The sequence below is a fragment of the Telmatherina bonti genome (assembly GCF_933228915.1).
Source record: "Telmatherina bonti genome assembly, chromosome: 5".
NCBI classification, from domain to species: Eukaryota; Metazoa; Chordata; class Actinopteri; order Atheriniformes; family Telmatherinidae; genus Telmatherina; species Telmatherina bonti.
In genome coordinates, this window is record NC_136623.1 from 8,790,421 (window position 1) to 8,805,868 (window position 15,448).

Here is a 15,448-nt window from a genome sequence, read left to right on the forward strand (position 1 = left end):
ATTCACAATTTTCAAAATGTTGTGGTGGGCAAGGGGGCCCCTGGAACACTCTGGGCCCAGGGGCCTGTGCACTTTTAATCCGGCCCTGATTATTAGCTATACAAGCTTTGCTTCTGCCTATTTTGTTTTTGTTGTACTTGATTGTTTTTTTTTGGAAATGAACAAACTGATTGTGACTGATACAAACAAAACAAAATAAACCAACTAACTAATTTGAAAAAAAGCGTGCAGATGTTTATTTGTTGTGGTTGCTTTCAACCTTGTAGTGTTACAGTTAGGGTGCAACATTAGATAGATAGATAGATAGATAGATAGATAGATAGATAGATAGATAGATAGATAGATAGATAGATAGATAGATAGATAGATAGATATTTCTTTATTTCAGACAAAATAACACAATTAAATCAACAGGTTAAAAAAAGTAGCAATTATTATAGCATCCGAAAAGGAGCAGGATGAAGCAATGCTTAAGTATTCCTGCTCCCTTTGACAATTATAATCTTTTCTTCCTTGCAGTTGTTTAAATAATCCCTTAAATAGTCAGTTTTCTGACTATTTATGTAAAAGAAATAACTAAACGCAAAAAATAAATAAATAAATAAAATACATTTTTTTTAAAAAAACACACTCACATGCTTCAGGATGTTTGTACCTTTGGCTGTTCATCGCTAGGCAAGGCCGGATTATCCAATGGGGATTATGGGCACAGGCCCAGGGGCCCACACCCTCTCGGGGCCAATGTAGGTTTCATGTAAGGCAAACACCAGCAGTTTGGACATGAAACAAAATATACGTAAAAGCCAGATAGTTACACCACAGAGTCTAGTAGGGCTTTGATGATATGCTTTTGTCCCGATTTGATTCGATTAGATATGATTCCAATTTTTTTGGGTGCCGATTTGATTTAAATTGCGATTCTCAAAATTCCTCCATATTGATCATTTTTGTAGATTAAAAACAAAAACTTTTTTTTTTTTTAATTATTTTTGCTTGTAATTTTTCTTGATTTCAGTTAGGAAAAAACAACAAAGTGCCAGATCATCATTCAGCTGCTAGAAGATAAGTAAAAAGATCAATAAAAACCATGAAAATGACAAAAATTTTATAGTGGATTAATTTTATTTATTTAAAAAAATATAGATTTTTTTAACAAAAAAAAAAAATCGATTTTTATATCTTGAAGAAAAAAAATCCAGATTTTCAATTTTTTCGATTCGATTTTCCCACCTCTAGTGTCTGGTATATTGCTATTAGTGCCATTGGCTGTGAGATCTTAGAAATGTCCTTTTCCCAGTGTATCAGTCACAATTTTCAAAATGTTGTGGTGGGGAAGGGGGCCCCTGGAACGCTCTGAGCCCAGGGGCCAGTGCACTTTTAATCCGGCCCTGCATCCAGTCACATCCAAACATAGTCATTTCTGCTTTTTCAATGCAAAACGTGCAGATGTTTAGTTGTTGTGGTTGCTTTCAACTTTGCAGTGTTACAGTTATGGTGCAACATGGGGAAAAGAAAAAAAAAACACACTCACATGCTTCAGGGTGCTTGTACCTTTGGTTGTTCATCGCTAGGGGAGCCTGCTTTCAGGCCGTCTTTTGTGAACGGGGCAGCAGTCGTCGCCACTGCGCGTCGCTGAAGATGTTGCAGCAGCAGCAGCCTCTGACGGGCAACGGGCCATCCAACGGCCGGGGACTGGGCGTGAGCGGCCACCCGGGGATGCACGCACTTAACTCGGTTCACCAACCCTCCCAGCACCGGTCTGACGGAGGAGAACCGGGCCTCGAGGGCACAGAGAACGGACACGAAACCCGCAGAGATATCGGTGACATACTGCAGCAAATAATGACCATCACCGACCAAAGTTTGGACGAGGCGCAAGCAAAGTTGGTGACTTTCATTTTAATCTTAAAATAATTATTTTTGTTTTTTTCCAGACTTCGCGACTGCTTTTCGTTTTGAGTTTCTCTCGCAAAGTTTCCTGAACTTCACTCTATTGTTTAATTAGCTAAACAATCGGCTTGCTAAGGGAAAACAAAGTTTATTTTGTTCTGACCAGATGATGCCCAAAATCATGTGTTATCATAATCATGTTATGTAAAAGTGCAGCTTTTTGTTTCTTTTGGTCTTTGTTGGAAAACACAAATTTCTGCTGCGATTGTTGTCGCAACCTTTGTTAGCGTGCTAGCTTCCTTAGCCGCTGCTAACAGGCTAAAGCTACAACAAGCAGCATCACATCCCTGCGATTAAAACACCTCCAAAATAACACATTAGGAATACATTACAATGTAAATAAGGGAAAGCATCTCTAACCTCACTGGCTATCGTATACAACATATTTAGAAGTAAACAATGTGATGTTTATCTCATACTTAGCGAGCAGCTAACGGTTGCTAACTTAGCCTTGCTAAAGGTAGATGTTCTTTCACTTAAGTCATTGTTTTTGTTTTGGTTTTTTACTCTTCCTTCCAAATTTATTCTGCCCAGTGCTTTAAGTGGAACAAAATAAGTGGTGGTACTCCCTTAATGACTTGCTGTCAGTTTGTCATGCAAATATGGGACAAAAACATGGGTGATACTTATTTGTAGATAATTAAATTGATCTGTAGATTAATAGTTTTATCGCACAGAAATGACAAAAAACAAACACAGCAAGTTCTAAATCAAATCCACATTTGCCAAATTCAAAGTGACACGGAGACACTTTTATGAACTTCAAGCCTCATTGCATGGACATTAAAAAACTTAGTTCATTAACTCTTTCATGCATGAATTAATAATAAAAACAATGCAACATTTTTCACATTTTTGTTAAGAAAAAAAAAAACCCACTGAAGTGGTTTATTTACAAAAATACCCTCCTCATTCATGAATATGCAGGAAAAAGCTTGTAAATTGGTGCCCACTACAAGACCTCTATACACGAAAGGGTTAAAAACATAAAAAATTCTACATTTAGACTTATTTATTGCCAGACTAATTTAACAGTGTATTACTATTACCCTTTCCCTCTGTGAAATATGTTTTCCCCAGCATCAGGCCTGGTCCATGCAACTTCGCAATATTATCTTGTCACGTAAACACAGAAGTGAGCGAACAACGTGATGTGTGGCGTGACGTTGTGGGCTACAGCAAGCATTGTGCGTCTAAATTGGTCTAAACAATACATTTCTTTTGGGGCGACTTTTCTTTTTTTTTTCTTTCTTTTTTTAAAAATTAAAATCAACAACTATAAGTTGCTGCACCGCTGCATACTGGCCCACTTAAAGCACTAATTCTGCCCAATAAGATAAAAGAACTTGTCTTCAAAATTGTGCATAAATATTATCCTGTTAATACTGATCTACAAATAACTACCTGGTTTAAATGATAAAAGCAACTTTTGGCCAAAATGCATCTGAAACCATAGAACACTTATTCTTTCAGTATGTGCATGTATCTAATTTCTGGTCTGACTTTCAATTAGATCTTAAGAAACATTTGGGTAAGGATTTCCTTTTAAACGAGTCTGACCTGCTACTTCGTTTTAGAAATTCTAACTCCACCAAAAATTAGTAATATATAATCAATTTGCTGATTATTTTAGCAAAGTTTCATTCATTCATTCATTTTCCAAACCGCTTATTCCAATTCAGGGTCGCGGGGAAGCTGGAGCCTATCCCAGCTGGCTTTGGGCGACAGGCAGGGTACACCCTGGACAGCTCGCCAGTCCATCGCAGGGCCAAAGTTTCATGTACATAAAATGAAATACTTGAAAAAATGCCCTCTTTTTCTCTCTTCAAAAAATTTGTTCTATGTACTTATTTTCATGTGATCCAAAAATTGAACTGTACTAACCTAAAACATACTAAAACCTTACATCTGGGCAAACTGTACAACTACATCACTGGTTGATTCCCCTTGTATTAAACTGTTTAATTTCTTTGTTGTTCCTTTTTAATGATCATCTTCATGATTACACTTTGTCAAAACTGACCTATGTAATCATTTTTTGAAAACTTAATAATAATTAAAAAAAAAAAAATCATTGTTTTTGTTTTGGTATATTTGCATGCTGTCACTATGTCTATGTGTGGTTAGCTTGTTGCTACTACTGATGCTTTTTTTTTTTTTTTTTTTTTTGGCTTTTACAGGAAACATGCCCTCAACTGTCACCGGATGAAACCCGCATTGTTCAGCGTTTTGTGCGAGATCAAGGAAAAAACCGGTGGGTTTACGCTCCTCGCGTTCGTTTTAAAGCGGTCACTGTTAGCATCTGAGCACACCACTTTCATCCTACAGCGTTATTAGACTGTGTTGACACCGTGTCATCACAAGGCAATATAATGATAAATTAGCTGACTGCCTCTGAATTCACACAAGGAATGTATTTGTCAGAAGTAATTCTTCCTAAATATGATATTGCAGAGGGTTGTTTGGTTTATAATCCGCGATGAACAACGGCTGAACAAACAGACCTACAGTACAGTTGTTACAGTGTGTTCTCCTGGTGTTTGCTGATCATAAGAAAAAGCTCTTGTTACAGCATAAAAAAGGTTGATGACGAATGCTGTTATCTCCAGAAATATAATGAATTTAGATTGTACCAGTAATTGGTCCCAGCAGTTTCTATCTGGTTGTTATTGTCAAGTATTAAAGACTAAATAAACCTTTTCAACTTTAAATCTGCCAACACTGATTTTACATCCCTGAAGAAAGGCTCTGATCTAGATCAGCATATTTTAGGTATATGTTGTCTTGCCTTCTGCCAAACAAGGTTTTCTGCTCTTTAGCTTTTCATGCATTAACTTACAACTACAGTGACAGCTCAGCTGGCTATTTAATAGGGATGTGACGATATGCCTTTGTCCCGATTCGATTCCTTTTTTTTGGGTTCCGATTCGATTTAAATTGCAATTCTTACAATTCTTTGAAATTGCTGATTTTTGTAGATTAAAAACAAAATAAATGTATAAACCTTTTTTTTTTTCCTCATCAGTTCTTGATTTCAATTAGGAAAAAAAAACAGTAGCCAGACCATCGTTCTGCTGCTATAATGCCCAAGAAGACAAGTTAAAAGATTGATAAAAACAATAAAAATGACAAAAATTTTATAGTGGATTAATTTTATTTATTTGGAAAAAAAGATTTTTTTTCCAACAAAAAAAATCTATTTTAAAATTTTGAAGAAAAAAATCCTGATGTCCGTTTTTTCAATTTTATTTTCCCACCTTTACTGATTTTAAATCCCTGAAGAAAGGCTCTGATCTAGATCAGCATATTTTAGGTATATGTTGTCTTGCCTTCTGTCAAACAAGGTTTTCCGCTCTTTAGCTTTTCACGCATTAACTTACAACTACAGTGACAGCTCAGCTGGCTCTTTAATGACAATACTGTACATGCTCCACTATACAAGTGTGGGAGGAGATTTGATTTATTGAGTGTGTATATCTCTGCTACAGTTGGTGGTGATATGGCCCCTTTCACCTTGTTAGTACTGGGCGTTGTCAACTTGACCTTTCATGTCAAAGATATGCTTATTAGCAGGTGCGGTATTGCATGTTGGGATTATAGGCTGCTGCTGTATTATAGTTGAAGTTTACAGTGCATTAATTGCGCTTAAATGCATGTACATGTGTTTTATCGACAGGCTTGTCAATGAGGAACAACCAGGAGGAGGAGCCTCAGGATCCTCAGCTGGTGCGTTTGGATAACATGTTGCTGGCAGAGGGTGTCGCCGGGCCAGAAAAGGGTGGTGGAGCTGCCGCTGCTGTGTCCGCTGCCACCAGCTCAGGAGGGATGTCCCCTGACAGCTCGCTCGAGCACTCCGACTACAAAAGCAAGTTGAGCCAGATTCGCAGTATCTACCACACTGAGCTGGAGAAGTATGAGCAGGTACCGTGTCGCAACAGGAGCCGAGCTTTGAGTTCGCCTGTACACGCTTGCCTTTACTGAAGCTGCCCTCCAGGAGTGTAAACCATTGGCATGTCAAATTGAGCTTTCAGTGCACAGGCTTTTTATCCATTTCCGTTAGTATCTAGCCTCTTAAAGGAGTATTTATTTAAGTTACGGGGCATCCGCTGCTTTAAAAGTAACAACATAAACACTTATGATAGACAGTTTTGTCATTAATCCTTTTAGATTTGCAGTTTGTTTGTTTAACAGGGTTCAATTCCTAAATCGACTTAAATTGGGTTATTTTTAGGGGCGGGACTTTAATGCGTCAATTACAGTGAATTAATTCAGAAACATGAACCTTCAACACACTGCTGACTAGGGCTGTGACGATATGCTTTTACTGATTCGATTCGATTCCAATTTTTTTGAGTGCCATTTCGATTTAAATTGCGATTCTCACAATTCTTTGACATTGCTAATTTTTGTAGATTAAAAACAAAATAAATGTATAAAAGAAATTTATTCATTTATTTTTTTTTTGCTCGTCATTTTTCTTGATTTCAATTAGGAAAAAATAACACAATAAGCCAGACCATCATTCTGCTGCTATAATGCCCAAGAAGACAAGTAAAAAGATCAATAAACACAATAAAATGACTCATTAAAAGTCATTAAAACATCAATTAAAAAAAGAAAAATTTAATGGATTAATTTTATTTGAAAAAAATTTTTTTTTTTTTTTTTTTTTACACAAAAAATCGATTTTAAAATTGTGAAGCAAAAAAAAATCCAGATTTTTGACTATTCGATTTGATTTTCCTACCCCCTACTGCCGCCGCAATTATGCGCCCGATTTTCGCAAGCGCTCGACAGGTGCCGGCGCATAAATACGCTGAAAGACAGTAACACAGTTCACTGTTCGTGGACTTGAAGGGCTACATCTAGAAGACGATGATGATGTGTCTGAAGGCGAACTGTCTGAGCGATTCTTCAACGAAGAGATCATCGCTCTGTTCGTCCGCGAGACTAATCGCTATGTGGACCAAGTAAAAGATCCAAAGGGGGACAGAGCAGGGCGATCGAGTCGTGTTGCTCACATTGAATTTCAAGGTAGAAAGCAGCCCTGATCTTCACCAGTAAAAAGTTCCAAAGAAAAACTGTAAACAAACTTTTGTTTGTGTTTTTTTTTTTTTTTTTTTTTTTAAGAAATATATGCAAAAGACACTGGAGATATTTTCCTATTCTGTATTACAACAATAAACAAGACATAAATGTGCTTTTGAAACCGGTAGGCATGATTTTTTTTTCTGTTTGTGAAAAAAAAAAGCAGTTTTATAAGGGGGAAAAAAACGTAATTTTTTATGCAGTGTGATGAAGCTTAACGCGTTAAAAGAAAATTACGCACTTAATCGCGGAACCTTTGTCACACCACAATTTCCTGGTACCCCAATTACACTGATGCACACACTACGCCCGCTACTAACTTAGCCGCATTGGCGCTACATAGCGATGTTTCAGACGCTCCAGTGAGTTTATTAAAAGACAAATTTAGCATTAACAAGTCTAACGTCTTTTTCTGGTGGTATCAGGGATTCATATCAATAAAAAATAAAAAGTGTAGATTTCTTTGCAACAAGCAGGGATGTTTTCTATTTCTTTTTTCCTGTTTTAAAATTTAAATTAATTTATCCAGACATTAAAAGAGTTTAGGTTGAAAAAATTAACAGTTTTACTTTTATTTAAGATAATAATTGCTTAAAATCCATTAAAATGAAAGAAGGTTGCTTTTTGGGGCAAGTTTCACTAAAATCCAATAATTAAATCTAATTAATTACAAAGCTTGTAATTAATTATATAAAAAGTTTAATGGAGTTCCACCCCTAACTATTTTAGTTCTTCTGTCAAGAAGGTCTTGTCAGATAAAATCACTGATATTGAAGCTGTCCTGGGGGGGGGGTGTGGTGTACTGTAAATGATTTATTTGGCTATGTTGACACTGCAGGAACATCTGCCTGTTTTACCTGAATGTGACCTTTTTTTTTCTTTTTTTTTTTAATCAAAGTGTGAATTCATTCATTGTTTATGAATATTCTGACCGTTACATTCAGAGGATGTCTGCAGGACGACACATTTGATATATCACACCATTAACCCTGACATTCTGGTCCACACTCCTTACCAGTTGGTGGTGTGTGTGTGTGTGTGTGCTGCTGGCCGGTGCCTGTTTGCTTGCTTGTTTACCTGCACATCTAAGTTATTTACATGTGTGTGCTGGGAATGCTGGTGTAGGATCTTCATGAAAACCATCGGTTTCATTTCGTTGCTCATTGCTGTCCTGTACCCAGGCGTGCACTGAATTCACCACGCACGTGATGAACCTGCTGCGCGAGCAGTCCCGCACACGGCCCGTCACTCCGCGGGAGATCGAGCGCATGGTGGCCATCATCCACCGCAAGTTCAGCTCCATCCAGACCCAGCTGAAGCAGAGCACTTGTGAGGCCGTCATGATCCTGAGGTCCCGCTTCCTCGATGCCAGGTGGGTTTGTGTTTTTTCCACATACAGAAACAATAAAAAACAAACAAACAGAAAACTTTAGAGAATAAGTGAAATATTCAGACCAGCGGCCGGTGTCCTGCAGGTTCCTGCTGGTTCCTGCTGGAACACACCTGAGTCAGACCCAGGCAAGCTCTGCACATGTCTGCTACATACCGGGTTTTACAGACCATAAGGCGCACCGAATGTCTGATGAATTTCTTTTTTACTAAACTTGCTAAATATGCTGAAGTATTAGAACGATTTGGTCTTGATGTAGTTTTTATGCTAAACAACCATTGTCACGCAAGAAGTCGTTTCTTTTATTCACCTGTCAAAAGGTGAACCAGCTGATTAATGTGTTGCTATGGTGACGCCAACAACCGAGTGATATAAAGGTGATTTAACTTGCTGAACTACGTGTGCGTGTGTATGAAAATAATACACGCCAGCTACTATCGTGTGTGTCTTATGTATTAAAATAGATGAGATATTGAAAGATCATTGACATTGCATCTTATAATCCAGTGCGTCTTTTGGACTGAAAAATACGGAACACTTTGATTTGAAGCAGGCGTGTTACAGCGGGAACGCTTGGAAAGCCAGCAGGACACCGGCCCTCGAGGACCAGGACTGAGGATCCTCTTGTTAGATCAACTCAAGACACATCCTTTTAGATACAGATTTGGCCATTTCTGTTTGAAGTGTTATCAGTTCATACGCATTTCTTCAGACAGTGGGCCGTTCTCCAGATCGTAGCGTTATTTCCTGCTCAACGTAGCTCCAGAAGTTCTGTGTTTTCCACAAACAATGAGTCAAACTGAGGCAAAGGAATGAAAGTCTGGGATCGAACGGTCGGTGCTGGCGTGGGGATACTGTGTGAAGTCATGAGTTGCATGCTTTTATCCTGCATAGCAGTGTCCCACAGATCATCTGTGATGTGGACATGAAGCTCCCTTTGCAGTTGTTGTTATAAATGACTGCTATTTGTGGTCTCATATTCTTTGAACACATTACAATGCAAGCTTATTAAATTGTCCCATGGTGGAAATATGCTAATTTAGTTTACTCCCCCGAGTACACTCCTTCTTACCCATGTAGTATTAGATTATAAGTGTAAAAAAACAAGTTAATGTGTTTCTATTCTGGGGCCTTCATCTCCCTGTAATTCATTATAGTTGGGTTTATTTCAAAATGTGCAACTGCAACGATGCATCTTTTTCACATTTCAGTGTTGTTGTTTTTTTTTTCTTATTTTTAACTTTCAGCATGTCCTGTAAATGTTTTTATGGCTATGTAGACATTTATGTGAGGGAATGGAAAAGAAAAATGATGCAGGATAGAAAACAAAGAGCTCCATTCTGATCCTCTATTTGTCTCATCAGACGTAAAAGGCGCAACTTTAGTAAGCAAGCCACAGAGGTCCTCAATGAGTATTTCTACTCCCACCTGTCCAACCCATATCCCAGTGAAGAAGCCAAAGAGGAGCTTGCCAAGCAGTGTGGAATCACCGTCTCTCAGGTAATTCACCTGAACAATACTTTATAAATAAAGTTTAATTGGAATAAAAAGGCCGAAGTTGTGTCTGAAACTAAAAAACATTCTCGTGTTTCCTGCAGTTACAGTCCTTGTTGTATTCAGTCAGATTGATCAGCTTTGCCCCAAGCTGCAGTTCTTGGTTTGGTTTTTCATATTGTTAGAAGTTCAGCTGTGAAAAAACCACCCATCCATTTCCTGAACCACTTATTCCAGTTGAGGGTCGCGGGGAAGCTGGAGCGCTGTGCAGAACAAGAAACATTTAAATCCATCCGGCTTGCAGGGAAGACAAACTGCGCCTGGTTTCAGTGGTTAAAATTAACTATTTTAATAATTGTTGGTTGTTGTTCTGCTTGTTTTTCATCAAACAGGTTTCCAACTGGTTCGGCAACAAGAGAATCCGCTACAAGAAAAACATCGGGAAGTTCCAGGAGGAGGCCAACCTCTACGCCATGAAGACGGCTTTGGGGGCCAGACAGGGCGACGACTCCCCGCACACCCCCAACTCCACAGGTACGCCGAGGAACGGACGCTGAAATGTGATTCACCCCCTGCATCTTCCTCACAACCTCCATTCAGAAGCGCCTTAGTGAGCTCACCTCTGGAATGAGCCAAGAAAAGCTCCTGTTTCCAGTATTTTCTGGAAAGATTAGCATCACATTTGAATCCAAAGTGCTTCATAGACAAAAGAAAACTAAAAACAGTTTATATTTAAGCTGCATTCTTGTTTTGGTTCCTCTTCAGGGTCGGGGTCCTTCTCGTTGTCTGGATCAGCTGACCTGTTCCTCGGAGTTCCACCGGTGAACGGCGAGCAGTCGGCCTACCAAATGGGGGCGCAGGTGAATTTTAGGCCTCTCATTCTCACCCCTTCCTCCTCCCCTTGCCCTAACCTTTGCCCTCCAAACAGAGGGGTAACGTGTACACACTAACCTCTGCCAGGAGGCACTAACTTTATATAGTTTGTATGGAAGGAAAACCACACTGCTGCTAGCAACAGCAAACGAGCCACTTGTGTCAGTTTCACCTGTTCTTCACCAGAGCCCCGTACAGGGGGGGGAACATGAGGTCAGAGCGGTCCAGACGATCTTTTCAGTCAATCCTAAGATGTGTGATCCCAGCATGATGGGACAAAACTCAGTCTGCCAAGCCCCAGTGCACCTCTGGGAGGCAGCAGCCAAAGAGGAGCAAACAGAAAACCGCAGAATCATGAAGATGTCTTGCTTTTTCTGTTTTCTAGTAGCTCTAAAAATCCCGACGTGATCTCCTATCACTCTGCCTCTGTGTGAAATTGACCATGAAGGTCCTGCTAGTTTCCATGGAGATGAAGGAGGCCTTATGGTGAAGCTTTTCACTCTTACAGTCGCAAACTGTTTTGGACTTTGTTTCTCTGGATGCTGGTGGCGTTTCTGAGGTGAAGTCGGGGTCTATGGCTGGATTCTCCTGCCTGAACACAGATGGAGGTGTTGATAATCATCCTCCTCTGATAGCTTTTTACCTGTGTGACACCTTCCTTAAAACATTTGTCAAACTCTTCATGTTTACTTTGCTGATCGAGGTGGTGAAGAAAGTAGGAACATTTTTAGATGTTGCATTAAAACACTCGGACCCTGCCGCGTGCACGACCCGCCCTGCCGCGTGCACGACCCGCCCTGCCGCGTGCACGACCCGCCCTGCCGCGTGCACGACCCGCCCTGCCGCGTGCACGACCCGCCCTGCCGCAGACGAAGCTGCTCATTAAATATGAAACTAGAAACTCAGAGAGCGGAAACCTCCGCCAAGCACGATGTTAAAGAATCCTTTTAAAACATTCCTGGATCCAAACGGTGATCCTGATCACCACCAGAGTTTAATCACTTCTTCATTTTCACATTTCCAACAACTCTTGAAGTTTTTGTAAAGATCCGTCCGCAACCTTTTGAGTTATCTTGAGCAAAAAGACGCCGGGAAAAACATTGCACATAAAAGCAGACATCACTCCCCGCAGTGATCCCCCCCCCCTTCTCCTGGAGGATGTCTGGACCTGACGAAAAAGAAGTTTTTTCTTGTTCTTGCAGCCTCGAGAAGCAAGAACTCAGTTCTTTCTTCTGGTGAAGGATGGAACAAGCTGAACTCTGACACTTCTGCCGTCAGCTCACAGGTCCCAGCTTTCCTTTCAGACCAGGATTATACGGTCACGTCAGACACGAGGTCTTGTCGAGAAGAGGTTCAGATCATCAAAGATTTTTGTGTTAAAATGTATTTTAGAAGAAATTTCTGCTAAAATGAGGAAGATTTGTTTATTTTCTTTTTTCGTACAGGTGATATAAATAACACTGGCACTGTATACAGTATCATGGCCATTTTTAAAACTCATCTTAAAACCCATTTTTATTCCTCGGCCCTTTAACCCAACGTAAGACAGTTTCCGGTCAGTGTGCTTTAGTTTATTTTTATTATTGGTTTTATTTACTATTTATTTATTCAGTTTGTTTTATTGTTTTAATTCTGTATTCCTTGTATAACCTGTTGTTTTATTGTGTTATTTATTTGCATTTGAACTTTTTATTTTGGCCGATTGTGTACAACAGTTTGTTTCAACTCTGGTTGTTTTAAAGGTCTTTATAAATGAAGTTGAGTTGAATTGATGACGACCTATTTGTCTGGGTAGACATTTCTTACTCCCAGTTTGGTCGTTCATGCCAGATAAAACAGTGGGTGCATCAGTGACAGTGAGCGGAGGCGAAGGGAGAGCCATGCTTGTGAGATCTCGTCTCAGCTTGTAACCAGGTGCAGCGTACCTCCAGGTCTCACACTGCCGCTACAAGCCCACGCAGACTAGTAGAAACGTGTAACACAGAAAAGTTGTGTTTAAAGACATTTCGCCCTGCAGTTGGGTTATCTGGGACAAATGGTGCAGATGCACTTCACTGATCCCAGACTGGGAAACGCCAACATAGACTAAGGACCGAATGAGAATAACTCAACTCAGCTTTATTAATAAAGCTCTGTCACACAACGCCAGTTACTACAGAGTGATGAACGTAGAAGTAAAACATTTAGATTAAGGTGAAATTTAAAAAAAAAAAAAAAAAAAATGGAGGTAAAACGATAAAAAGTTAAATAAATGCAAACAAAAAAAAAGTGTCTTGGCGGATCTCGGGCATGAAGGAACTCCCAGATGAAACGTTGTTTGTTCAGGAAAGTGCGACAGACGCGCCTTCGTTCCTCACCTCGTCTTCCTTTTCCCTTCCATTTCGCAGGCGAACGGAAACTGGCAAGGTCGAAACTCGCCGCTGTCTGGCGCTTCGCCCCACAGCGACCACTCAGAAAACTCCGACTGATGGCCCCGCCCACTGACAGAACGACAGCGATGGAAAGTTTGACGGCGGACAAGACAGAAAGAATGATATCACACTTCCCACTTGGCTGCAGTTGTTTGCTTTTTTACCGTTTGTTTGGTTTGGTTATTTTAAATGTACATTATTTCTCTTTTTGTTGTTTCTTTTCTAACCGCTCGGCGTCGGCCATTATTACGTTTGTATGGTTAGGTGTGTGCACAGGTGGTAGCGTGAATGTGTGTGTGTGTGTGTGTGCATGCAGGCGTGGTTTTCTTCTGGGGGTTTTAGGATTTGTTTTCCACTACTTTTGACAGGTTACTGAGAATCTCCTGGTTTGGAAAGGAGAGGGTGGGGCTGCATTATCGTTGTTTTAGCACATTATATCATTAATATTATTGCTTTTATCATTAGAGCAACAACTGTTTTCGTTTTAGCGGCTCAGAAAGAGAGAATGCATTAATGAGTGAGAGGGCAATAGAGAAAAATCCAAAGACTTTGTGTGTTTGTTTCTCTGTGTTGTGTTTATCCTTTCCTTTTCTTTTTGTACTGGGCTTCTGTGTCCCTGTAAAATGAATGCGGTGCGCGTGCGTGCATATTAATGGTTTGAATGAGTGTATCAACAGTGCTGTCTTTTTCTGTACAGTGAAACACCTGTATTCTCTCTACCTCTTTTACAATGAAGACTGTATTAACAAGCAGCTGCCGTTTGACTGTGTGTGTTTGAGTCGCAGAATAAAAGGGGACAAAAACACTTCACAGCAGGAAGGAAAATCAGCTGGAAGCAGAAAATAAAAGTAGATCAGCATTCCTGTTCATGAGATGGCAATCCCCCCCCCCCCCCCCCCCCCCCCTCAAAGTGCGTGAAGAGAAGCAACCTAATCATGTTTCTTTAGACAGACTAGTTGGAGATGATAGAAAATAGGTTCTGGTTCCAGTCGAGGTATGCAGAACATCATCTGTGAACACACAACCCATCCAGCTTGGAAGCAGATGTTCTCCAGCAGCAGAAGACCACAGCGGGTTCCCTCCTGTCAGTAAGAACAGGAAACTGAGGCTACAATTCACACAGACTCACCAGAACTGGACAATAGAAGATGGAGAAACGTTGCTGGTCTGATGAGTCTCCAGTTCAGCTCCACATTCACATGGTAGGATCAGAATCTGCTGGAAACATCATGACAACATGGATCCATCCTGCCGTCAGGATCAACGCTTCAGACTGCTGCTGGTGGAATGGTGGGGGGAGGTTTTCTGGTCCCACTTTGGTCCCCTTAGTACCAGTATGACATGGTTTAACCTCCACAGCCTACCTGAGGCCTGCTGCTGACCATGTCCATCCCTTTCTGAGCACAGTGTAGCATCTTCTGATGGAAACTTCCAGCAGGATGATGCACCATGTCACAAAGCTCACATCACCTCCACCATATCAGCTGTGTGATGCTTCATGTCAACATGTTTCCATCAGCTTGTTGAATCTGTGGCATCAGGAATTGTGAAGCCAAAAGAAGATCCAACCTGATGCTAGTTGGTCGGTGACAACCGGTCAGCATCAACAGGTTGAATTAAGACGTGTTCTCCTGGGAAAACCAGGATCCTGATATTTACATGGATATTTGACATTTCCCACCTGCTTAATACTTCTGCAAACCAGTCATTCCTTCACATCACACTGCAGCAGGACCCCCTGTGGTTGCAGATACCACTGGACCCTCTGAAGCAGCTCAGAGAGAATAGGTGAGTCTGAGGTGTTTAATCAGCTTCCAAAGTCGCCAGATAGCAGCTTGATGAACAAAAACTATTCCAGAAATTTATCACAAGCATCCTTGTAACACACCCTGAGCGACAGGTCCGTTTTGCCTCTGCTTCGTGTCCCAGTAGTTCACTGGGCATCAGCATGTCCCTCGACATCTGGAGCTAAACCTTGATAATCCTGGCTGGTACTTTTGCAGAATCAGTTTCTGGAAACTTGCTTCAGCAGATGATGAATATAACATCTGAGATCTCTGTCCAGATAAATGATCTCCTTCAAAAAGTTGTGACAGAAACCTAAACATTTCTGAGAGCAACAGAGCTACATATCTCACAGATATCACCGTCTTCTCTTCATGTTATTTAAATAATGACATGAGCTTCGGATTCTTGGTTTGGCAACAAAATTATGGTTTGATTATTAAATAAAAAGAGGACA

General features: G+C 40.4%; 1 protein-coding gene across 1 annotated transcript; it reads left to right on the plus strand.

The window, feature by feature from the left end:
• Positions 1-1,619: 1,619 nt before the first annotated feature.
• On the plus strand, positions 1,620-13,958 carry pbx2 (pre-B-cell leukemia homeobox 2). The gene is made up of 8 exons (XM_079240981.1): positions 1,620-1,883; positions 4,131-4,204; positions 5,627-5,871; positions 8,220-8,410; positions 9,793-9,928; positions 10,315-10,456; positions 10,688-10,782; positions 13,183-13,958. The coding sequence occupies exons 1-8, from the start codon at positions 1,639-1,641 to the stop codon at positions 13,261-13,263; spliced, it is 1,209 nt and encodes a 402-aa protein (XP_079097107.1). The 5' UTR covers positions 1,620-1,638; the 3' UTR covers positions 13,264-13,958.
• The last annotated feature ends 1,490 nt before the right edge of the window (positions 13,959-15,448 follow it).

What these genes read in the sequence shown, in the direction of transcription:
- pbx2 (XM_079240981.1), top strand. Translation starts at nt 1,639, where the DNA reads ATGTTGCAGCAGCAGCAGCCTCTGACGGGCAACGGGCCATCCAACGGC. An exon ending in AGCTGGAGAAGTATGAGCAG is followed by an intron (nt 5,872 to 8,219) that starts GTACCGTGTCGC and finishes TCCTGTACCCAG; the next exon opens with GCGTGCACTGAATTCACCAC. An exon ending in TCCCGCTTCCTCGATGCCAG is followed by an intron (nt 8,411 to 9,792) that starts GTGGGTTTGTGT and finishes TTGTCTCATCAG; the next exon opens with ACGTAAAAGGCGCAACTTTA.